This window comes from Lonchura striata, chromosome Z (assembly GCF_050655825.1).
Source record: "Lonchura striata isolate lonStrDom1 chromosome Z, ASM5065582v1, whole genome shotgun sequence".
NCBI lineage: Eukaryota > Metazoa > Chordata > Aves > Passeriformes > Estrildidae > Lonchura > Lonchura striata.
In genome coordinates, this window is record NC_140740.1 from 47617025 (window position 1) to 47642063 (window position 25039).

A 25039-nucleotide genomic window follows, 5' to 3' on the forward strand; every position below is an offset into this window, starting at 1 on the left:
GGTTATTGACTGTCCCTGTCCCTGTCCTTGTCCCTCAGAATATTGACTGTCCTACTGACAGGCTGGTAGGTGAGTACTGGAACCAGCAGGAAGACTTTTGGTGAGGATTTAGGAGAGTCTCTGCATGTTTTTTTGGCAGAGACGGCTTGTGTGTAGTCATGGGCTTGCAGTGCCCCTGGCTGATTACTTCCAGGAGGGTTTTGTCAGAGTCAGCAGCCCCTCAGACAGCTCTTTGACCTGTTGTTTTCCTCTAGGTCTGGTGAAGGCCATCAACACTGCTGTTGACCTGATTGTTGCTCACTTTGGAACCAGCAGGGATCCAGGAGTGAAGGTATGTCTTGCATCCAACTCCATTCTGAGTGGCACGGAGAGTACAGAGCAAGATTGCCTCTCCGTTCTCTTCATGTCAAAAACTACAGGTTATCTAACGAAGGCAGGAGTACCAAGAACAATTCAAACAAAAGTGATGCCACACCATGCAGCAGATAGTAAATCTTTGACAATTCCTGCTGCATGATGCAGTAAGTACATGTATTTAAAGGAAGATCAGAAAAACAGAGGGAAATTATTAAACATATTAAACTTATTAAACATACAGGAATAATGTCTAGCTTAGGCTCTGAGTTGGAAGCTGTAGGCTGTGAAAGTATAAAGGGCAAGTATTATGTATAATAGTTCTGGTTTTACTCCTTCTTTATGTACTTACTATGGTTCTTTATAAGACAAAACACCAGGCCAGCTGCCCTTCTGGTTCGATGCAGCACATCAGCTCTTTTTTTTTCACACAGTGGAGAGATGTATCTCCCTCCTCCAGGTATCCCATGACACTGGTCTGGCACTGGTGCCAGGTTGTTCCCCATCCCTCAGCATCTCACATTTTAAAGTGAGATAGCACATAATTTTAATAATAATAAAAATTGCATCAGATTTCATTCATCTGGGGAAGTTGGTCAGTCCCACTGTAGCTCTTACCATTAATACATTAGAGTATTTAGAGTACATCTAAGGGGCTGGTGGTCTTAGGCCTGTGCTCTCCTCATTTCCCATTTCTGGAATAACACAGAAGTGCATCTAGGTTGCCCTGGGGCTGGCTGTCTTTGGCCTGTGCTCCCTCATCCCCCATTTCTGGAATAACACAGAAGCAGAACAATTTTGCTTGTGTTTGTACCAGGTATTGTTTGCAGTCCTGTGACACCCAGCATGTTTATGGTGCCTCCTCTCATTGCTGAATGTTTGGCTTCAGTCGGGTGACTCTGGGCAGCAATGTGACACTATTTGGACATGACAATTCCCCTGGCATGCCATCACCAAGGAGAAACCTGACTGGGACAGATTCCCAAACCATTCAATCTTATCTCAGAGCCCAGTGTAATTTTGTCCTAATTATGGCTGTTGCTGATGCAGAGATTGCTGTGCAACTTAACTGGAGCTGTTGAGATTCCCATGGCTTTTTAGGGCTTGGCAGTGAATTTCCAATACTTGCTGTGTAAGTTTGGGGAATAATTGCAACATTCTCCCACTACTTTTCTTGTCAGACAATGCTGTGGTTTTAACCTCGGGTTTCTTTGTACATCAGTGTGCCAGGGGCTGAGCATTCACCTGCCAAAAGGCAGCATACATCCCTGCTGCTGCTGTGCTCAGTGAATCTGACCAGATTATTCCTGAGCTGAGCCAAGTTCAGTTTCAGTTCAGGACTTTTGTGAACCTGTGCCAACTGGTCTGTATAATTCCAGCTCAGCTGGTAAAATCTGTGCCCTGAACACCATTGCCTGACCCATTTGGATAGACCCTTTGGCAGCTCAAAGACTGTTACCAGCAGAATGTGTCCCTGCTCTGCTGGTACTGGGCTCTTACATGCTTCCTCTTCACCTCAATCTGAGCTCTGGCCATCCATTTTGCCCTCATCTGTTTACTTACAGTAATCCGTAGGAGTTGAAGCTTGACATGTCACTGAGAGTGTCCCAAAACCCCTCAGTGCTGGTAGTTCTATATGGCATGGTGTTTCCTGCTCCAAAATTAGCTTCAGGAAAATCTACAGCAGCAGGAATATCCCCAGCTCTTTTCTTCCTCCATCAGGAGAGCTTTGCTATCTATCCCTTTGGAAGAACCAGACATCCTTTCTAATTGGGATAACCTCTTCCCAATCTAATATATTCTTTTTTCAAGTTACTACATCTTCCCAGCCTGGGAAAGAGCTTGCGGAGAGCAATCCAAAGGTGGTGTATGAACATCAGGAGTGAAAGCAAAAACCCGGCATGTTGAAGGAGCTGCTGAGCCTGATGTTGCTTGCTAGGTGTCTGTAGTGGGGCTGAACTGTTTCCATCCATGTGTACCTTGAAAACGGTTAGCAGCACTCTCACTGTTGCCTGTTGTCCACTAGGCCAAACTTGGGAACAGCTCTGTGAGCCCCAATGTGGGGCATCTCATCCTGAAATACCTGTGCCCAGCTGTCCGGGACATTCTGAGTGATGGGCTCAAGGCTTATGTCCTGGACATGATCATTGGCCAGAGGAGGAACATCCCCTGGAGTGTGGTGGAGGCATCCACCCAGCTAGGTATGGATGTTGTGCAGTAGTGTCTGTGGTAGTTGTGGCTGGGAGGTGCTGGGGAAGGTTGGCTCTAAGGATGGGAGTGCAAAACACCCATTTTCCTGCATGAAACAGGGTTCACATGTGTCATCTCTTGCAAGAAGGGTGACACACTGCGCTATTCTTCCCAAGTACTTATTGTCATTTCCCCTGAAATTTGCAAATTCTCTCATAACAGGCCAAACCAATTAAAAAAAGGAGCAAAAAAACCCTGCAAAATTAATTCACATTTGTTTCTGCATCATACTGGGAAGTCTCATAGCCTGATAGTGGCAAATCTTCAGCTCTGCAGTTATCTCTATGATTGCAGATACCCCAAATTATAAGCACACGCCAAAGTATTCTCTTTACATGCTGATTTTGAGCCAGTGGCTGTGATTGTCACTGAAGTGTGGGAGGCAGGTCCTTGTGGTAATGAAACTCTTCCAGAGTTTTGGGGTGGTGGTCTGGGATGGATCACAGCCCTTCTCCCATGTGTAGTCTAAGTGTTTTTACAGCCTGAGCTTGCAGTGGCATGGTGGAAAGGCAATGCACACACAGACATGGACACCCAGATGTCTGTCTTGCCTTGATGCTCCATCCTGTGGTGCACTTTTGGCTTGGTCACCACAGCTAATCTCAACAATTTGCTTCTGTCCACAGGACCCTCTACAAAGTTGCTGCACAGCCTCTACAGCAAGATCAGCCAGTACACAGAGCTCACCAACCACACCATGCGGTTCAACGCGTTCATCTTTGGCCTCCTCAAGTAAGCAGGACCCGTAGGGTGGCTGCACGTCCCTGTCCAGGGCTGGCAGCAGCTGTTGGTCCTTGACTTCAGTCAGGCACAGTTGACCATGAAAAGAACTTAAGAATCTGGGAAGCCACTTCCTAGAAGCAGGCAAGGGAAGGAAGAAGCTGTAAGCCTCAGAGAATTCCTTCCAGATCAGAAGTGAGGATGAGTGGCTGTAGCCAACTGAAGAACAGGGTCAGTCTGTTTTAGCCCCAAAACATTAGGTAAGATTACTGTCTGTCCAATTTCATATGAGGTTAGATATAATATATGCATTAATTACTCTTGGAAATTCCTCTTTAAAGCACTCTTTCCTGGAGCTGCAGTGAATCTCAAAGCATGAGGCTCTGAAGGAGAAATTGCTGTGGTCCAGGACCCCAGACTGGCCCCTCTAGTTTGGATAAGGAGTGTGTTTAACAGAGGAAAGCAGCAATACGTTTTTGTGTGTGAAGGGATAAGCACTGCTAGGATGGTGTTTCCCTGGTCCTCTCTGGTGGTCAGCAAGAGCTCTGGCAGTGGCAACAGAGTTCCGAAGATCTCCAGATGTTGTAGAACTCCTCCAGGCAGGAACAAGTTCTGCCCTGCTCTCCCCACACAGAGTGACCCAGCTCTCCCCCACTGGCACAGGATACTGTCATATTTTGGGCTGAGCCACCAGCATTGGTCTTAGTTTTGTAGATCATCTGCCTCTTCCACAGCAGCCTCTTCTCAGCAGAACAAAGCTCTGGCAAGGACACAGGAGCAAAATAGAGAGGAATCTTGCTGCAAACATGGATGTTCATGGTTACAGTTGTACATGTAAAGCTATGTAGATGTTCAGTGATAGGCTGGGTGTCCATGATAAAGGAATGCTGATGGGACTGAACCACTGTCCTTTCCCCGAGGTTCACAAGTTCATGCATTGTAAATGCTCCTTTCCAGCCACACTTCTTGTGGCAGAAGAGTGAGGATGAATGGGGTTAATAGTCTTTCATTGTTTCTTTCTCACCCTGCTAATTTTCCATTCCTGCAGTATCCGATCCTTGGAATTCTGGTTCAACCACCTTTACAACCATGAAGGTAAGAGTCTGAAGGCTGTGGGCTGCAGTGGGAGCCAAACTCTGCATACAAATAGAGCATGTGATGGAAATGTGTTTCTCTTGTTGCTCTCTCACCTTGGGCTGCTCTTCTCTGTCCTGAGGTGAAGGACTAAGCTATACAGAGTCTCAGTGTACCAGGAAAATCCCAGGTGGAAGTCCAAGCATCCTGCAGCTCCTTCCACCTGAACCTGGACTTCCATTCTTCTCCCCACCTGCACTTAGTACCCAAGGCTTTCAGATCAGATCCCTCAATCTATCTGCAGGAGATCAGATCCATGCCTCCCCAAATTTCTATGTTTTTATGTTCCCTGTCCAGAGAGTATTGTATGCCTGGAGATGTGCACACTTACCTGAAAATTTTCAGGTATGGAAAATAGGAAGTAATGGAAAGGAAAACATGACATACAAAATGCAGATTTTACTGGATATATCTGTTTTATAGCAGAATAGAAATAGAAATAGAAATAGAAATAGAAATAGAAATAGAAATATAGAAATAGAAATAGAAATAGAAATAGAAATAGAAATAGAAATAGAAATAGAAATAGAAATAAGAAATAGAAATAGAAATAGAAATAATAGAATAGAATAGAAATAGAAATAGAAATAGAAATAGAAATAGAAATAGAAATAGAAATAGAAATAATAGAATAGGAATAGGAATAGGAATAGGAATAGGAATAGGGATAGAATAGAATAGAATAGAATAGAATAGAATAGAATAGAATAGAATAGAATAGAATAGAATAGAATAGAATAGGGTCTTGTGCTTATCCTGGCTTTCTGAAGACAGCCATCTATTAGAGCATCATTAAGACCTGGAAGTGTGAGAAAAAGCTGGGGACTGTCAGGTAATTTCCATCTTTCTTCCATGGCATTTGGTGGCATAAGTCATCTGGACTGATAGTCTGCTAGGCAAGTCCAGGCTGCAGGAGCAACTAGAAAGCTCTGTCTGGGCCAGTTTGCTGCAAGGTCACAGAGCATCTGGTGCTCCTTGACCCAGGCCTGAGCCTCACACTGTCACCAAAAACTGGTGTCCATCTCCTTTCCTCATAGCTTCAGCAGCTTCATGATGGCTTGGCAATGGTGTCAAGGGCATCTCCTCTAATTAATGTCTTTTTTCCCACAGACATCATCCTGGCACACTACCAACCAGTGGGCTTCTTGTGCCTGTCTCACAGTGTGTGCCAACCTCTTTTTGAGGAGCTCCTGCTCCTACTACAGCCTCTCTCCCTGCTGCCCTTCAACCTGGACCTCCTCTTTGAGCACCACCTGATGCAGATGGGCAAAGAGCAGCAACAGCAAAAGGAGCTGCTGCGTGTGAAGCAGGACCTACTGCTTTCTGTGCACTCCACCCTGCAGTTGATGCGGACCCGGGGCAGCAGTGAGGATCCTGATGGCTGCAGCGCTGCCCCTGAAGCATGCCAAGGGGGTGCCAGAGATGGTGACATTTCACCAGGGCACAGCCCACAGCAAGCTGTGAGTGAGAAGAGGGTCAAGGGAGTGGGGGCCTCCTGCGGAGAAGGTGACAAGGAGGAAGAGCAGACCAAGATGCGAGAGAGTACGTGGGAGGGGAAGAAGGACAAGCAGGCAGGTTGGTGGTACCAGCTCATGCAGACGTCTCAAATTTACATTGAGAGCTCAGCTGAAGGCTCAAAGTTCATCCGCTCTGAGAAGAAGAAAGCAGCTTTGAATCCTGCACCCAGGTCAGTGGAGACCCACAAGGCACCACCTCCCCGAGAAGGTGTGGTGGAGGGTGCAGAGGCTTGTCCCATTTCTGAGGGCACCTTGCAGGAGAGGCCCAAGGTGGCCAGCAAGCCAAGTCCTGAAACCATGGAAGAGCCCTTGGAAAAGCCCCAGCAGGTAGCGGTTGGCGAAGAGGTGAAGGAACGGAGCTGGCCCTTCTGGATGGGCAGCCCCCCAGACTCTGTGCTTACAGAGCTAAAGCGCAGCAAGGAGAAGGAGGCTCAGCAAAGAGTGGGAGCAGCAGCAACCCCCCAAGAAGACAACAGCACCAGTGCATCAGAGGGCAGCCAGCCCATCAAGTGGGGACACTTGTTTGGGTACAGGAAGGTACAAAAAGAACCCAGACAACCAAACAGGTAAGGGCAGGGGTGGTTTGGGGCTTAGAAGGGCTGGTTAACCTGGACTATGGCAGTACAGGTGGAAGTCAGTCCATGAGCTGACCGCTGGGCTACACCGTGGTGGCACATCAAGGGTCTGTAACCCTGCTTAGTGCTTCCAGCCTGCCTTAATTCTTCCCATACCCTTGCTCAGTCCATTTCATAGGCTATCCTCTTCTGCCTGAGCTCTGTCACTGCCTTGGCATCTAAACCCTGCTACATGGCCCCATTATCACCCCATCCCTCCAAAAACCACATGTTGAGAACATAGAGCCATCCTTGTTGCTTACAACAGGTGTGGGGGAAGGGTGAAGTTGCCTCCAGTAGCTGAGACCTCTGTCCACTGCCTCTCCCTCTATACACCCTTACTGCTTCTGAAAATGACCACTGGAAATGCCCTTCCCAGTCCAGGCTGTGGTGTTACATCTGAGCCCTCCCTGCCTGGAGACCTAGGGCACTGCCTAGCAGAGTGCTTTGTGAGTGAAGCCAAACCTGTAAGGCGTGATGTTGCCATGAGACCACCTGCTCTTTTTCCCCAGGTGCACTTTCCTGCCACTGACTGCTTCTGTCTCCTCCTTCCAGGTTGCCGTCTGGCTGGTTGAGCTTGGACAAGTCCGTCTTCCAGCTGGTAGCCCAGACAGTTGGGGCTAGCATGTGGCGTGAAGCAGCCCCGGAGCCAGACCCTCCCAATCCAGAACCACCTGAGGCACCTGCTGTGGCACGATCAGCCCAGGGATTGTCTCCTCACCCTACCTGGTGAGTGACACCAAGTGGACAATCCTGCAGGTGCTGGAATGTGTTAGGTTGAGGGTGCCACGGCTCTACCTGTTGCAGTTTGCCTGGCCCCCTTTATAGTCATAGACCAGAGAATGATGTGGGGCAGTGATGCGCCTTGTGCATCCATCCACCATAACTCTGCAATCTGCAGGTGATGGGGAGCTGGAGGGGTGAGTGGGAGCCTGGCTGGGGAGGGAAGCAGGGGTTATTTTCCTCTCTCCCTGGGGCCTGTGATGGTCCCTGGGTGGAGTGAGTGTTCTGAGGTGAGCTAACCCTCCTTTCTTTCTTCTTGCAGTGAGGTGAAAGCTCTTTGCCATCACATTGCCACTGAGTCAGGACAACTGAGCTTCAACAAAGGGGATATTCTGCGCGTCATCTCCAAGGTGGATGGTGACTGGCTGCAGTGCAGCCTTGGCTCTGAGAAGGGACTGGTGCCCATCATGTATGTCACCCACCCTGAGGACGAGGACTATTGACACATTTAGGAGGCCAAGCACAGTTCCTGGGCTGCTGAGGCTTCTCTGGGGCAGCCTATCCTGCCAGAGGAACAAATACAGCTTCTTGCTAGTTTCTTACCTTTCCTGCCATTACAGAATACAGTAACCATAGGTGGTTCCTTCTTGCTCCTCCTTGTGCAGCTGCCAAAGGCCAACTTAGCCCTCCAGGGTCTTCTGCAAGCTGCACCTTGTATTGCCAGGCATCACCATGCATGCAGCCACACCAGGGACTGCCTGACCCCCCCCCTCCTCCCCACACTGTCTGCAGCACCCACAGGCCATGGACTTGTACACTACAGGAACCGGGGCAGTCCCTGCCAGGGTAGCGCTGCCCAGCTGTTGGATGCTGGAGGGTGCAGGATGCTGGCCGTCCCCTCCCTGGGGGTGGCAGTGGAGTCTGCAGCCTTCAGCATCCCTGGCATCCTCAGCTGAAGGGGTGGGAGCACCCTGCATTAGCAGGGTCCCTACAAGGCTGGGCTAATGGGTTGTGTTTATTGGGGCACTGCAAGGTAGGCTCCCTCACACTACAGCATCCCTATCCTAGTGTGCTGTAGTGGTTCCTGGTGGGTTGTACCAGGACAAGTGGCCTGGCAGTGCCTCACTGCAGGGCTGAGGCTGTGCATGGCCACGTGCACAGGGGAGGGGGACGGGATATGTGTGTGAGTGTGGAGCAAAGGGGTGTGTGGGGTTGCGAGGAAGGCATGGGGTTGTTCAGTGTTATGTAGGTCCAGGATGGGTAGTGCCACCCTGTGAAGAGATGGGTGCTTTGGGGGGAGGCCCTGTGCCCTCCACACTGAGCAGGGAACCACCGGTGCTTGGGAAGCCCTGGGATGCTCAGTGGAGGGCGCTGGAGGGGAGGGAATGAGGGCAGGGTCCCTTTCTGGGCTAGGGATTTGGGGGCAGTGCTCTCAGCAAGTAGATTGGGGGTGCTCCGAGAGGGAGCTGGGGAGTCTGGCAAGGGAGGGGTGGTGCTCCCTCTGGCACATGGTTTCTGGTCTTGCTGAGCAGTGCTGTGGGGTGGGGGGGATAAGTGTTGTGCACAAACACAAGGGGATACTGGAGGTCCTGGGGTCCTTGGTAGAGGCAATGCCAGTCAACCCCTTCCTTGCCATGTTCATGCCGCCTGCTGTAGTGGGGATCTTCACCTGCCTGTCAGGTGGGGAACAGTGTTAATGAAAGGCCATGCCAGTATTTGGTGCCATGGCCAGCTTGACGCTGTTCACAGCATCGTGCCTGGGCTGGCTTCACCATGGCAAGGGGCCCTGGTCTTGCTAGGTTACCTCCTGCTTGTACATCGCTTAGCGGATGTTGCACCATATTTAATTTGTATTTCCCTGTTAGAATGAGGTGTCTCACCTTTATTTATTTCTTTATTTATGATGCATATTAATAAAAAAGGTGCTGATTGAGCTCTCTGCAACCCAGACTTATCATTTCAGCACATCCCTGTGAAGGGTCTGTGGGTTACCAGTGCTGGGACACTGCATTGCAGGCTTCCTCCTGCGTTTACCACAGCTAAACCAGACCTTCAGGAGGACATAGGTTGCCCTCAGCAGTCATACCGTCAGTTCAGGTCTGAGGCATGGGAAGGTGGGCACTACAGATGATGATATGTCTTGGGGAGGCAGCACTGTTTGGGGTTCCTTGTGCATTGCTTGCAGCCACCCAAGCAGGTTTCAGACAGGAGATCACACCATCTCAGCCTGGAATCTGCTGCTCCAGGGCAATGGGAAGGTGAAGGTGAAGGAGGGGTTGTGGGCTGGGACAACCTGGCCATATGTTTCAGTGGCTGTGGGTCACTCACAAGGAAGGACTCCAGAGATTCTAAACTTAGACTCAAAATAAACACTGGGCCTCCAAGTCCACTATGAACCCCAAGTGCCACTTCTTCTCTTTACCACTCAGCAGCTCAAAAGGAAAAGGGAAGAACTCTGCTTGTGACTTCAGCCTTTACTGCAAGAACACCACTCTGGAGTTTGCTGCATCCATGTGGACAAATGATGTGCACATATGCAGTGCATCAAAACTACTGAAAAAAAATCCACATAAAAGAAATCTACATAATTAACTCCTGCTCTGGCTGGGAGCAGCACAGAGCTGGCAGGGCCGGTACATGGCCCACTTTGATTAAGCTCTCAGAGGGGACAATGGTCAGGGCTGTTTATAAGCTCCATGGAGCCAGGCTGCTGTCCCTGCATGCACTGGGTGGCCCAAAGGAGGAAGGGGACCATGTGCTGGCAAACAGCCCCCCCAGGGTGCTGAGTCAGCCCTGGGGCAGGAAAGGGGATTTCCAGCTGCCTGTGTGGACACTGACACTGAGCAGCTCCCTGGTTACTTGCTGCTGGGGTAGCCTTGGATGCAGGGGAGGCACAGAGGGGTGGTTACAGTGTCAGAGGCTGGATTTGGGATTGCTGTTATGGAACTTGTAGCTGCTGAAGTCTTCTTTGGGGTCATCTGGCTAAAGTCAAGCAGATCCAGGTTGGTGGCTATCAGATAGCCTGTGGCAACAAGGAACTGGCCACAGGGCACAAAGCCTATGAATCCTGCAAGGCTGAAAGTACACAGCAATGTGTATGGGACGTTGGGACAGTATGGAACAGTACTGGAGCTGTGACCGAGTGGCTCTGCTGGTGGTAGCCTGGTCCTGGAGGGTCAGCTGTAGGACCCTGATGGGAACATGGGGCTATGAGCTCTGTCAGGGTCATGCTAAGCAGGAAGAAGAGACACTTGAGTGTCCATCAATACTCATCATGGGGACTCCTATTCTCTGGGGACACTGCTGGTCCAGGTACCTCATATGTCTTGAGGTGCAGAGCCAGGCCAGGGGCAGCTCTGGGGCAGCACCAAGATGCAGGCAGTCCCGCCTGTCTCAGTGGGCAGCAGCAGCAATGTCCTCCTGTCCTCCTTGCAGGTATTACTGAGCTTCTGTTCAACAAAGTTGCTCCTTGCTTCCTTTCAGATCTCAAAAGCAGGCCTTAGCAAAGAAGTGCTGGGCTCTGTGGGTGAACCCTGGGAGCAGAGATTCATCATGTGGGAAGGAAAAAGGAGCCAAATTTCATGGTACAGGAATTTGCTCTGCATGCTACAGAAGCAAGGGGGGATGACCCCCATGACTGTGGGACCCAGTGCTGGCAGGAGTTAAGTTGTGGGGTAAAGACAGCAAGGCTGAGGCAGATTTAGGGTGCCACAGGAGTCCAGATGTGCATGACAATCTGAGGGACATGTGCCAGCAGAGAGGGCAGGACCTGCTGGTGTCAATTGCTAGGGAGTCCTGGTGGGTCCCCTTGGACCTTCTATGCCCAGGTATCAGGACCTGGCTTACCCTCAGGTCAAAGGTGCTGACCTTGTCCCTGGGTGTGTCAGTGCTGAAGGAACTCTGGAATGCATGTGTCCAATGGAAAGGCCTGATACATACTGGAAGAGAGAGGGGAATGCCTTTCCTTCCTATGCCACTCCTGGCAGCCAGATCCCATTCTCAGACTGTTAGTGTGCAGTGGGCAGTGACACACAAACTATTCATAAAATCAAAGGTTTGGGTTGGAAGGGACACTAAAGATCATCTAGTTCTACCCCCACTACGGTGGGCAGGGATGCCACTTATCAGGCCAAGCTGCTCTAAGGCCCATCCAGTCCAGCCCCATCCTTGAACTGTCGAAATCCCAAAAGTTTCCACTCAGCAGCTACACCATGATGGGCAGGGACTGCCAGGCTGGGGATGGGCATGCAGGTGACTCTGACATACTTGTGGCCACTAGTTTGGGGTCCTAAAACTAAGTACAAGATCATATGAACCCCCGAGAGCTGTGTGTGGGCTCAAAACAGCTGAACAGCCAGCTTTTGGGCCAGCCCAGCTGCAGCCTAGCCTGGGGACAGGCCAGCTCCCTGTACTGTCTCTGTCCCAGCCCAAAGTCAACAGAGCCATTTCCAAGGTCCCTGGTCAGTGCAACAGTACTTGCAGCAGCCAGCCAGGAGTGCTGAGGCCCTCCTCCAGCTAGAGGAAGGACAGTGCTGCTTTTGCAACACCACCCTGGGGCTCAGCACTGAAATAGGCTCCTGCCATATTGACTTCCTCCCTGGGGCCCTTCTCCGACTCCCTCTCGGCCTCAGAGCCTCCAACTGTACCCATTGAAACCCACAAGGCCTCCTCTGAGTGAACTGCAATGGCAGCATTGCCCATCAGCGGCCTCCACATCCCTGGGCCCTTTTCCCCTGGCTGGGACTTTTGTGGGGCAAGGGCCCTTCTGGTGCCAGCAGCTGCGTGTGTTCCATGTCGGGGGAAGGCTGGCAAGCCAGATGCCACTGCTGGAGAGCGTCATGCAGAGGAGGATTATGCACAGGTGCAAGCACTGACTTCCAGCTGCAGGCCAAGACCTTTCAGAAACTGGTTTCTTCTCTGTAGTGACCAGTGACAGGACCTGAGGGAATGGCCTGCAGTTGTGTCAGAGGAGGTTTAGATTGGGTATTAGGAAAAGGTCTTCACCCAGAGAGTGGTTGGGCACTGGGTCAGGCTTCCCAGAGAAGTGTACACACCACCAAGCCTGACAGATCTCAAGAAGTTTAGACAATGCCCTCAAGCACATGGTGTGACTCTTGCAGAAGTCCTGGGCACAGCAAAAATTTGGACCTGATAATCCATGTGGGTCCTTCCCAGTTTACCTATTCTATGATTCTGTGATTCTTCAAGGTGTGGCCCCAGTGATGGGGGCCCTGCTTCAGAGGAGAGATGCAGACCTCTTTGCACCATGAATACACCTTTGGGAACAGAAATCCCAAATGAAAGAAAGGAGCAGGGTATAGTGCTACTGCTGTGTGCCTTCAAGCATTTTTGTGACTGGCTTGCAATACCAGGTAGGGGCAAGCAAGTATGTGGCTTTCCACATGCACCACAAGACTGGGAGGAAGATGGGGATCAGCTCTGGGCAGGAAATATGGGTTGAACATGTTCCCAGGAAAGGGCTGCCTGCTGGTGACAACCATAACATGCTTTGTTTCCATGATATTGTGTAATTACTAAAGACTGAAAAGTCCAGGCATATCTTAATCAGCATCAAAAAGGGGAAATATGTGGAAATGAGGAAACAAATAAAGCAGCACAGTCACAGTGTCCATCAAAGAGTTAAGGCAGCCTTTCATAGTTCCTAGTATCAAAAGGTAGAGACAAGGCAGCAGGAATAACAACCAGGGCCAGAGGTTATTTAAAACAGAGATGGTCCTTCAAAGAGAAGTCATGTCTAGAGGACAAAAATATTGTCAGAGAAATAATACATAAATTCTTGATAAGGCAAACAAAAAAGTGAGCAAAAAACAGCCTGTAGAAGCAGCCAGCAGCCCTTTTTGCAAATACTTCAACTCCAGATCTGCCACAATGTCTGTAGGGTAGACAGGAGAGCATGTCTTTACAACAGAGTGACGTCCCTGGGTTGACACGATTGCTGCAAAAATGGCTCCAGTGCCAGAGCCCTGGAAGGTTTGTGGTGAAATGGAACACACTCCTGGCAGCATGCCTGGACCTTGGCATTGCACCAGGACACAGCTCCTTGCCTACACCTGCTGAGGTACAGCCTGCCCATCCTTCCAGCTGAGCCAGACCTGTTGGATGCAGCTATCTGTGTGGTTTTCAGTTTGCCTGGTGTGACCAGAAGGCATTGGAACTTCCAGAGAAAGCAGAACCGATTTTCAACACCCCTCCATCCTCCCTGCCAGAGCCTGGATTACACTCAAGGCTGAATTTTTGTGATGTGGAGCAAGGGTGTTAAGAATTATAAAGTTTCCTGGCAACTTGCTTCGTCCATGGCTTTTGAATTTTCATGTGGGGCCATGAATGATTTCCAGAGATGCCAGATACTGGTAACACAGGAACTGAGAGCCATTGTTCTGCTAGGATTGGTGCAGAGTGGGACCAGGAATGTGATTTTTTACACTTTTTAAATGTATGGAATTCTCCTACTCCTGTTGCAAAAATCTTCCCAACTGAAGAACCTATTCCTACTGATACCATTTGCTTTTGTAGCTCTTTAATTTTTTTTCTTGAAAGGCCCAGACACAAAACGGGACAGGGAGAGGTGACCTCTGAGTTGCTGCTGTTGGTGCAGACAGAGCAGCAGTTGCTTCCCTCCACTCCCCAAACCTCTCAGACACCTGAGACAGAGCACACCAACCTCCCAAGTACCTCCCAGGCTGTGCTCTGCTGCCATGCCAGGGTCCTGTCTGTGCACTTGCAGCCCCAGAACACCTTTTCCAGGGCAAATATGTTTGAGTACAGTGAACTCTCTGTGGGTGAGCTTCATATTTGAGCAAAGGAAATAAAAAGGCATCCTCATGGAGGTGGGGATCGCTGGCCCTGCCAGCTCTGTTGCAGGAAGAGATGAAACATAGACAAAGGGGGCTGGTTTCTGAGCCTAGAAGGGAATGTGGCTGGGCAGTCTTATGCTCTATCCCTGAGAGGTAAAAACTGCAGGAGTATCTGGCCCCAGGCAGCTCCTATACTGGCAGAAAAAGAAGAAAACAAGAATTCTACCATTATTTGCTCAGGGTTAGTTTTTGGGCGTGACTGGGGGAGGCATATATTCGGAGAGAGCCATCTTGCACTGGCCTGCTCAGTGCTGCTGAATAAAGGCGTTGCAGGGTGTGCAAATCATCAGAAAGCAGTGCCTGACCCCAGGAGTGAGAGCACCACCTGAGGAGCTCAACAGAAGAGAACCATCACAGGGGAATGCAGCGTGGCTGTGAAGCCTCAGAGAAGACTTGAGGGCTTGTTTTCCTCCTAGTTCTGTGTTTCAGTTGGGATGCAGGCCAGGCACATCCAGCAAGGTGGCTGGGGGAACACTAATTCATCAGCTCCTGCCCTGAACCTGCTCTAATGGTTGGGTCTGCTGCTTTGGCCAGTGCCACCAGCCTCCAGATGCACAGACAGCCTCACCCCAGTCCCTTTATTGCCCCACTGCATGTGCTGGCCTCCCACCCTTCATGGTCATTCCGGCTCCCAGCAAGGTTTGACAACACAATGTACCACAGCAGCTGAGCTTGAGGCTTCCAGGGCTCTTGTCCCCTTCTGCCCAAACATCTTCTCTCAGGCCAATCCTGAGCACCCAACCACTCCTGCCAAAACCTTGGATGTCCCATCCATGGCACACACTGCCAGGTAATTAAAATAATCTGTGCCCTTCAGAAGTCCCTTTTATCAAAATCCTTATCACGGCAGTAAAAAGGTGAGGATTGTCCTGATGTAGTCACTGCTTGAATTTCTGGATATGGAAGGTACATCCTCCTGCTAAAGCCCAGCCATGAACCATAACACCTCACAAGCCCTTCTGAGATCTCTGCTGGGAGAGGAAGCATCTCAGCTGTGGTTAATAGCTAGTCCTGACAGAAGACATAAAAACTGTGACAAGAAATTAGAGACAGCAGGATTGCAAAAGGGTCATGGAGCTGAAAGAGAAAGAAGGCAGTGCTGACACTGGCAGAGTTTCCTCTTCCAATGAGGAAGCTTCTTACACCATATGTGATTTTCTGCATGCGTGTTTCCTTTCCGTGCTCGCAACACTCACAATCAGATGGGTGTGCAGTGAGACAGCCAGGGTAGCTGAGACCTCAGTCCTGCCCTGGGAGCATAGGCAAACATGGCCCTGCAATGGATGGTTCTCCTGCTCCTCACATCTCTGTTGGCAGCACAAAATCATGATAAGCTCTATCCCAACAACTATGGAAAACCCCAGGGAAGAGGTAAGCAGTGCTCCCTCCTCTATCCCCAAGACAAAGTTTTACTGTGCTCCTTTTGCAGAGCTGCTGTGCAACTTTATGGCATGCAGGATACAGCAGCTGTATCAGAAGTCTGATGTCCACATTGGGGCCCAAGTCCACCAGTTGGGTTGTGGTTAAGCAGAGCTCTGTTTGGGGATGGAGAGCAGCAAAGCTTGTGGGTGCTGGGAAAGCCCCAAGAAAGAGTCTGTAGTGTTCCTCCATGGAGTTGCAATCACAAGGTGTCCATCTGTCCTTGCACAATGTTGGGGTGCCGTGTCCTCACCACAGAGGAGATGGGTGCTGGTGCCTGACAAAGACCCAAGGAGCCATGAGCTGAGCCCCTGGGTGTCCAGGAGAGCCTGGGGACAGGACTTACAATATTCTGGGATTGCTCTTTAATGCATTTCCTTGGTGCTGGAAGGATCAGGGCACCCCCAGGGTTCTGCTGGGCTCGTCCTTCCCTGGCTGCACGCTTTGATGTCTGCAGAGTCAGTGGGAATATGCAAGCTCACATGTTGTCTGTCCTTCCAAGAGGCTGCACTGTCTGGCAATTGAACTGTAGGTCCAGGAACTGTGACCTTGTATTGTTCCCTATCTGTCGTGGAGCATTACTCTGAGCTAATTTTCCTGGAGCTAGGTGATAAAAATCATTAAACTAGCATTTAATTCTGGTCCATCCTAGTCCATTCTGGTGTTGTATCTGTGTGGATGCAGGCTAGAGAAAACAGCTGATCTAGTGGCTGACAGAGTACAGGGAATGGGATCAGAAACTTTAATTGCTGATGTGAGGTGACATCAGTGTCAGTACTATGTGAGAGGTGTCACAGGAACCTTTTTTCAGGGAAAATGTGTGTGGTTGCAGAGAGTGTCAGCACAGCACACTGTCATGCAAAAACAAGAGCTAAAACTGCAACAGAGGATATTCTCCTGCCCTGAGTGTCTTCCCATTCCCAAATCCCCGCTGAAGCTGTTCTCCCAGGCCAGCACGTGCAACCATGGCTTTCCTGTTTGTTTTCAAGGTGCACACTAAGACCGGGATCTGTGTTGTGTACAGTGGGATGCAACAGGGACCTGTAGGCCTGCAGATTCTTGTCACACTCTGCATATCTCGGTCGCCCAGCCATCCCCAGAAGAGTCTAGCACTGGCTGTGACACAGATTATATTGCTGACTTTGCACCTTGGTGCTTGTGAAAAGAGGAACCAAGACAAAAACATGCGGTGGCCACACCCAGCAGTGTGAGCAGCCCTGCCTGCATCCTCAGCACATGGGCTCATTCCATCCTGGCACCTTTGCTGAGCTCCAACCTGATGGATCAGGGTCCTTCTCTTGCAGAGGGACAGGGCAAGGAAGATGGTCCGAATGAGGCAGGAGGGTCCCTCCCATCCCTGCTAGGGTGGAATGGGCTGACAGTGGCAGTGGGGCCAGGTAAAGCTGTTGGACAGAGGGAGGGAACAATAGGCTGGGATCCCTGAGCATATTCCCTGGCAGATACAAGGTACGACCCGTTGTGCAGAGAACATTGCAGGGAGCAACAGTGCAGCCACAGGCACAGGATGTGGTTTGCACATGTGGTTGGCCCTGCTGCTCAACACACCCCATCACGGGGACTCTGTGCATTAAGCAGGGTGCATTGTATTATTGTCCCATTGTCACCTTATTGTCTTGCTCTGCTCCTCTCACAGGGTATTCTTCCTCCCTGAAATGCCATTCCTGTACAAAACTCTCCTCCCCTTACAGTCCCAGTGCACCTGGAAGGAAGGTGGGGAAGCTTCTAGGGCACATTTCCTGTGCAAAGGGAGGGTCTGACATCCAAGCTGGCCCTGACGCCTTTTTTATCAGCCTTGCTGGACACTGTCTAGTGATCTAGTGGCAGCTGACAAGATGTTCTAACAAAGAGCACAGTTGCAATGACTGGGGGCTGGGAGAGTGGTAGCTAAAATTAAGCCTTAGCCAATCTGAAAGGTTTTGTGTCAGCTGAATTCCAAATAGTGCTTAAAGCAGATCCTATGAGCATGAATGCTAAGAGGTACTGCAGAGGAGTGCCTGGGGCTTGGCACCCTAGGGCTGGTAAACTGTGTGCTCCACCATGCTTCCACTTCCCATCACCAGAGCACAGATTCAGGAAACACAAATTTTGCCTCCTGTTCTTAGACACTTGTCAGATGTTCTGTAGCATCTGGTGGACCAGTATAGGTTAAAGTGCCACCATTTCCCAGCTCTCCTCACAATACCTTGTTCAGTGACTTGCTTTGCCACTCCTTTCCCTGCCATGACTCCCAAGCAGATCACCCCCAGGGTGTCCCTGCTCCATCACTCTTAAACACCCGCTCAGCAGCTCTGGTGGCTAGTGAGGAGTACAGAGATGCTCTAAGACCCGTGTTTGTGTTCTCAGTGCCTTACAATACAACTCTCCACTGGTGGAAAGAGCTATTGCTTTTCTTAGCTCCTCTCAGCAAGCGCATGGCATCAAACACAGCAAGACTGCAGTGCATTTTGCTGTCACCTCTCTCAGCTGCTGAGCTGCCCTGCCAAGAGGGTTGAACTTTGCCCACTCCTTCTCAGATTTCACCTTGTCCTTTATTCTTTGAGTGTAAGATAATACAGTGTAAGAAAGGACACCTTTGCTGTTAAGCAAAGGGCTGAACCCAGGAGCCTGACCTGAATTATCAGCATAACTCTTTCTCCTTTCTCCTGAGCCTCCTCTTCTGGCCCATGCCGGGGCTTTGTTTAGCCTGCCAGGCTCATAACTCCTTGCAGCAGGGACAAGCAGTCCAGACATTTCTGAAAAAGGCTTTCTATATTCGTCAGTAATAAACAATAGCTGAGAGTATTCATTTAATAGCATCAACTAGGAAAAAACCAAAACAGTAAGTATCTGCCTTTGGAGATGAATAGACCAACCTTTTGTTACCATTCCTGTCTCAGGCATTCAGTATTTCCCATTTCACAGTTAGTACACATTGCACGTTACAAAAGGTGCCTATTTGGTCACATCTATTCTATATTTTCCTTGCTGAAATTTCACTTGACTCAGCCTCCTTCCTCTAGCTGGGGCAGAGAGCCTGTGGGCGGCTCTCTACATACCACTGTGCAGGGTAAAAAACTGTGTGAGAACTGTTCCATTACGCTCTCAGTTGCTGTTAATCCCTAAAAGGTTGGAAGCTGAGTGTTTCTCTCCCCTTTCTGTCTGAGTACTATCCTTTCTCCATCAGTGTGCTGGCCCCACAAATACATCCAACTGCTTTGCACTAGTGGGGAGTTCCATCTCTCCAGTGGAGGTCCCTTGACAGCTTCCCATGGACACCTCCAAAGCACACAAGAAGTAACCCTGTGTTAGAGCTCCTTCTCTCCAAGGTGCCCTTTTCCCACACCAATTTTTTATTGAATTATTTGGAAAGGAGTGTAAGGAGTATGAAGTCAGAGGCGTCCCTCCCAGACTGTGCATCCTGACTGCACCTAGCAGCCATGGATTAATTTCTCCTGATGAACCTCTAGTGATAATCACATGCCTGACAACCTTGGACTAACTGAAGATGTAAGGCCAAGCTGGATTGTAATCAACAATGTTCTTGAGATGAAAGTAGGCATGGACTAAATAAATCTTTTCTTCCCCATTTTGCAGAGAAGCAGAGCTTCCTAGGCTTTACTCTCAAACAATCATCAGAAATGCCACAAGCATTCTGAGCAGCTGTAGGTGCCAGGATGCAGATGGTGTCAGTGATGTGACAGGGAGTTCAGTTCCTCTGCAGAAGTAGTAATATGGGCAGGAGGCAAGCCCTGGAGGGGCTGTGATGTTTGGACACTGCTGGCAGCGTGCTCTGTGTGCAGGCGATAAACAGGATTTGGCATTCCCTCAGGCTGCCCTGCTGGTGTATACTGCCCCTCTACAAGGCAAGCAAGCTTTTTTTGCCATACCCATCCCTCTGTCAGACAACATTAACTCCCAGGATAATTTCTGAGGCTGGTGCATTCCCATGTAGTGGTACTCTCCAGTCACTGGATTCTTTGAGCATGGGAATGAACTGTGGGCTCTGCCTGCCTTTTCTGATCTCTTCCACCCAGCCCTTGGGCTCTGCTCAGAATAGTCCATGCCCAACTTGAATGTGGGTGCCGCGTCGGCCTCTGTCTACCCCTGAGCACAACAGGGGCACATCTGGCAGGTCAAAGAGCACCAGAGAGCCTGTGAGGAATTTAAAAAGTGGGGCCAAATGATCACCTCCATTCCCAAATTCAGAGAGATGCTTTAAGACCCATATTTTGTTCTCAATGGCTTACAATGCAAATCTCCAATGCAACTGGAAAAACAGTGGTTTTCTCTGTGGAAACAGTAGTTGCTTTTCTTAGCTCCTCTCAGCAAGCACATGGCATCTAACACATCTCAGAAACCTTGGGAAGGAAAGGATGAGTCACAGAGGACAGGAATCCCCCTGGTGCTTGCAAGGGGCCCTGTGGGCAGGGAAGCAGCAAGAAGGGAGCAAAAGGGTTTGCCTTCAGGACTGCTCTCCTGTGCAGTCTTTGTATCCAAAGGGCAGATGCACTGCTGGCACGAGTGTGGTCTTTGCAGAAGCACATTTCACCTGCCTACCCTTGCCTGAGGCTGCACTGGAATCTGCACTGCATCCCATAAGCGTCCCAACATTCATCCCAGCTCAGCACACAATTACAGGAAACCTGAGGAAAACCTGGATCAAGTCTGGATATCTGTGGAGGCCTTTTCACCTGAAACAAAGACAACAGAGAAGAGGCTGATGTTCCTGCAAAGCATTAAGTCTGATAAGTGCCCAGGTCCAAGAGAAATGACTGGGTGGAGTCCTGTGAAGGTGGACACCTAGTCAGAAATTCGTGGCTGTTATGTCAGCTCAGTTCATGTAATCCCTTCATACCCACTTCCAGCCCAGGAGTCTTACACAGCACCTATTTCCTTGTGCCCGTAACCGAGGAAAAGTAACCTGAGTTGTAAGGAGCAAAAGAAGGGACTGGCAGAATGAAGACCACCCTGCTGTAGGAAAAGACCAGGTTTCAGACCATCTGAGGCACCAGAAGGTGCACAAATCCATGGGACATGATCAGATGCATGTGTGGGTCCTGAGGCTGGAAGAAGTGACAGAGACACTATCCATCATAGCTGAGAAGTTGTAGCTGGCAACATCCAGTACAACCCCCACTGACTGTAAAAGAAGAAGCAGAACCCCCTCTTTTAAAAAGGGGAATTGAGGGAGGCCCAGGGAACTACAGGCCAGTCAGTCTCCCTTTGGTGTCGGGCAAGATAATGGAGCAGTTCCTGCTAGAAATTATTCTGAGGCACATGGAAATGATTTGTGATGGCTTCACAAAGAACAAATCTAGTAATTTATTGGCCTTGGTGGAGTGACAGTGTTTGTGGGTAAGGGAGGAGTGATTGGCATCATCCACCTGGACTTGTACAAGGTGTTTGACACTGTCCTGCATGACATCCTTGTCTCCAAACTGTGAAGGTGTGGATTTGATGGATGGATCACTCTTTGGAGGAGGAGTTAGCTGCAACACTCAAAGTGTGGCAGTCAGTACTTTGATATCAATTGGCATGTGATGCCCAGTGAAGCTGTGCATGTCCCATCCCTGAAAGTGTTCAAGGCCAGACTGTGGATGACTTTGGACAACCTGGTGTAGTGGAAGGTGTCCCTGTGTATGACAGGAGGGCTGGAACTAAGTGATCTTCCTTAGGAACCTTCCAGCCCAAGCCCTTCTATGTTTTTATAAAAAACTGAATGAGTCCTAAGTGCCTGTAAATAATAATTAGGATAATACTACATGTAGATGCCTGATTTCAGTTGTGCAGAAGTAGCAGCTTTAGAAAAGGAAAAATGACAAACTTTAAACACGACTAGCTCTCATTTTTTGCTATAGTAAATCCACTTTGTATTGCATCTCTAAAGCAGCAACCATGAGGTGTGGCTTTTTCACACACAGAGTTATCCCTGCCTCTTCGAGGAAGCCTGGCAAGTCTAGAGAGCTTCATTCACAGTTATTTCAGCAGTACGAGGTTTGCTCTATGAAAAGACTCAGGAAGAGCTGCAAGCAAGGCAGAGCTCTGTTGTGCAGCTGCAATCACCCTTGCCAGCAAAGCATCCATGTTTGTGGAAAGACACTGTCCCAGATATCTCTTGAAATCTGCACCTGTGTCAGCAGAGTGCCTGCAATGTAGAATTGCTCTTTTCCTCCTGCCTTCCTGCCCAGCAGCTTGCCGTGTGTGATGCTACTAGTGGGTTTTGAGTGCTGTGGGAGCTCTCACAGCTACCAGGAGGTGTGGAACAGTTACAAAAGGAAAAATGGTGAGTCTCCCTCACACTGAACTCAAGAGTGGGGCCATGTGGGAGAGGCTGGATATGCTTGAGAGCATTCACAACCACCTCAGCTCCTAAGGCTGACTCCACTGCAGTTTCCATCCCCTGAAACTACTTCTTGCTTCAGGCCAGGCCCCACATGACTCTTTTCAAGCAACTGTTGTTCACATTTCTGTGGTACCTCTAGGATCAAAGAATACCCATCAGTGAATAATCTTCTTATAGGCACAATTCAGGGCCCTGAAATGCAAATTAAAACCTGGGAAATGCTTTCATAAGTAGCTCTCACCTGAAATACCTGATGCTCAGTTTGCCAGTCTGGGGATATTTTTTTTTTTGATTGGGAAGTCATTTGTCAGGGGTTTCATCCTGTCTGGGGACGTCTAGCTGTTGTGGTCCGCTACTGCATGAAGTATGCAGATCACTCCTGGGTTTCCTGGGGAGCCCTGATGCCACTTGGGTGTTGTAGTGCAAACTCTCAGTGCCTGCCTGACTCCCTGGTAACTTTGGACAAAGTTTGGGCAGCTACAGCTAAATTTGAATGGCGGAGGAACACTCACAGAGAGTAACAATTCTTATGTGAAAAGTGGGATCTGATCAGAGGGTAGAGACCCAAATTAGGGCAATGCAGAGAGCCAGCAGCACTCCTATCTAGAATTTAATGAAAACAAATATGAAGATTTACTTCATGTAGGTTTGGCAATCAATTGCCCAATCTATGTGTTGCAAAACACAACCAAATGTGCAGCTGGTGAAATACCGACATGCTGTTAAGCCTCTTCTGCCAACTCAGATGAGGGGGTGTCACTCCTCCTGGGTGAGGATGGGAAGGATATGGGACAGGAGGTAGCTGCTCCTTGGGGCCAGCAGATATTTCCTGAGAGGGATAGAGCAGAGGGAATTGCCACAGTGTCCACCAAGAGTCTTCTTGGTGCTTCCCTGCTAGCTCCAACACAGCGGCTGCAGGGGACACCCTTCTGTGCTCAGGAGTGCAGAAGAGCGGCTAAGGGTTATGAGCCCGTTCCTCAGAAGGCACTGTCAGCAATGGTGAGGGAACCGGGAGGAGACAATCCAGGCTGTATAAATCCAAAGTTTATTGGTAGCTCCCTCAGGCAATACAACACTGTAAAGCCCTCAAGAAGTCTGGAGCAGCCCTGTTTCTTAGGGGGTGGAAACAAGGGAGGGGTTTGACTATACACTAATGGGTGGTTAGAGGGGAGTGGGACATGCAGTAATTGACAAGCAGGAAAACATATTGAGGAGCTGAGGAGGGGGACCCCTGGCCCTTGGCCAATCACTCTATGCCCTTCATGGAAGCTTATAGAGAGAGGGGCTAGAGAGTCAAGTGACAGACAAGGTGCCAGGGAGGGGGTATGGGGATTGACAAGAAAATTTCTAGGGATTTGGGAGGAGTGGGGATGGGATTGGCATTTAGGGAAGGGAAGACAATTTGGGATGAAACCATAAATGAGGCAAAACCAGGGACAAACTAAATAATACAATACAACAGGAAATAACAAGTGTAACATCCTGACCAAAAGCAAAGTGGCAACTTCAGTGGGATTTTGCTGCAAACAAGTGTTTGCACTGTGGGTGTGAGCAGATCGTGTCCAGCAGAATGACAGGAATGCCAATGAGTGGTGCCAGCAGAGAGTCTGGTGCACTCCTCCAGCCCCTGTATTTGTGGGAGAGAGCAGCATCCCCCCGGCTGCTGGATCCCTCTGGCTGGGCTGTCTCTGCAGCAGTGGGTGGGCAGGATAACCCTGTGGATAACCCTCCTGCACTTCCCCTGAGAGTGTGAGGAGGGATAAAGCATCTGGGAGATGGGGCTCATCTGGGGAGGTGCTATCTCTGCCACCTCTCTGAACAGAGAGGGATTGGCACCCCTCCACATAGAGCTTCCTCATCCTCATGGATGCTGCTGGAGCCCAGTGACCCTCAGGCTCTGCCTTCTGGCCTTTGCACACAGGAAAATGTGAAGCTCCCTCAGACTGGGACCCCAAACTGCGGTTTACACCAAACAAGACCAACTATGACTTGAACGAAGTTGTGCAGCTCAGCTGTGGTAAGAAGAATCCTGGGAAATTTGTGCCATCTGTCCGGCAGATCCAGTGCATTTCCAGAGGGGCCCAGATGCAGTGGAATGAGACTGCCACCTGCAAGGGTAAGCACAGCCCTGCACCACCGTGACCCAGGGTCCTGAGCTGGTGACAGACTCTCTGTGACCTGGTCATGCACATGACAGTGCAGGAATGGCAGACCTGGATGCCTTGGCTTTCCCCCATGTCCTGGCAGTGACAATGCTCTCTTTGTCTCAGCACCTTGCTGTAGGCACCTGCTGGGCTCTGTGCTCCTGGGAGGTGTTCAAAGGCAGGAACAAGGGTCCCTACACTGCGGGGTACTGCAAGCCCTGTGCCTTCAAACAATGACTGGGTGTATGGCCAAGGTGGTTGGAGGGGATAGAAGTCTGTGTGAAGATTGGGAAGGAATTCAGTCCTTGCCCAGCCTTTTCCAAATGGAGCCTGACTTGAGAAGCCTGAAAGAGTGTAGTGGGCATGGATGGAACTGCTCCATGGGCGGTCTGCTGCCACCAATAACTCTGTTCTAGGCTGCAAGAGAGGGATCAGCAATTGAATGTGGTAACCAACGGACATGGGCCCTGTCAAACTCAGAGCAAGAGATATCCCAGCAGACCACTTCCCTTCCTGCTTACATGAGCTCCTTCTCCTCTCCACCCTGCAGGGAGGTGCCAGAAGCCCCAGTGGGACACACAGCTCCACTTTAGGCCAAACCGGAGATTTTACTGGGTCAGTGAAGAGGTGCAACTGACCTGCTGGATGAACGACGCTCCTCCCCTTGCTATGATCAGATGTGCTAACTGGACGGATGCCTGGGAGGTGCTGGACATGGGGGGAAAATGGCATAGGTTGGCAGAGAGCCCGATCTGCACCACGGGTAAGCTAGGAACCAGTAGATCTCCCCTGCTAGGTGCACTTCTCACTCTGGATGGGACCTGGACATCGTGCCAATACCTGTGAGACACCTTGGGCATAGCTCAGTGTCAGGTCCCAGTTGGGAGGAGTCTGCAACGTGGGAGGGTTAGAATCCTTCAATGTGGGACAGGTTTTCTCTGTCCCT

General features: G+C 50.0%; 2 protein-coding genes across 17 annotated transcripts in view; both read left to right on the forward strand.

Moving 5' to 3' along the window:
• Positions 1-9256, forward strand: part of RUSC2 (RUN and SH3 domain containing 2) — a 57187-nt gene extending 47931 nt beyond the window's left edge. For all 8 annotated transcript variants that reach the window (XM_021554675.3, XM_021554677.4, XM_085566077.1 and 5 more), the window contains 7 exons: positions 255-331; positions 2381-2555; positions 3231-3336; positions 4373-4419; positions 5569-6541; positions 7145-7318; positions 7635-9256. In XM_021554675.3, the coding sequence (XP_021410350.2) occupies positions 255-331; positions 2381-2555; positions 3231-3336; positions 4373-4419; positions 5569-6541; positions 7145-7318; positions 7635-7815 (1733 nt within the window). In that variant the 3' untranslated portion in view covers positions 7816-9256. The remainder of the gene's footprint in view (positions 1-254; positions 332-2380; positions 2556-3230; positions 3337-4372; positions 4420-5568; positions 6542-7144; positions 7319-7634) is intronic.
• Positions 9257-12158: 2902 nt separating this feature from the next.
• LOC110484188 (receptor-type tyrosine-protein phosphatase mu) overlaps positions 12159-25039 on the forward strand; it is a 30480-nt gene continuing 17599 nt past the window's right edge. For 2 of the 9 annotated variants that reach the window (XR_014951048.1, XM_085566079.1), the window contains exons 1-3: positions 12171-15558; positions 23871-24065; positions 24644-24856. Coding sequence is in view for 5 of the 9 variants with exons in the window: in XM_085566079.1 (XP_085422205.1) it covers positions 15456-15558; positions 23871-24065; positions 24644-24856 (511 nt within the window). In the remaining 4 variants the exon portion in view is untranslated. Of the gene's footprint in view, positions 15559-23870; positions 24066-24643; positions 24857-25039 lie in introns of all 9 variants that reach the window. The other 7 variants (XR_014951049.1, XR_014951051.1, XM_085566084.1 and 4 more) reach the window with 7 other exon arrangements.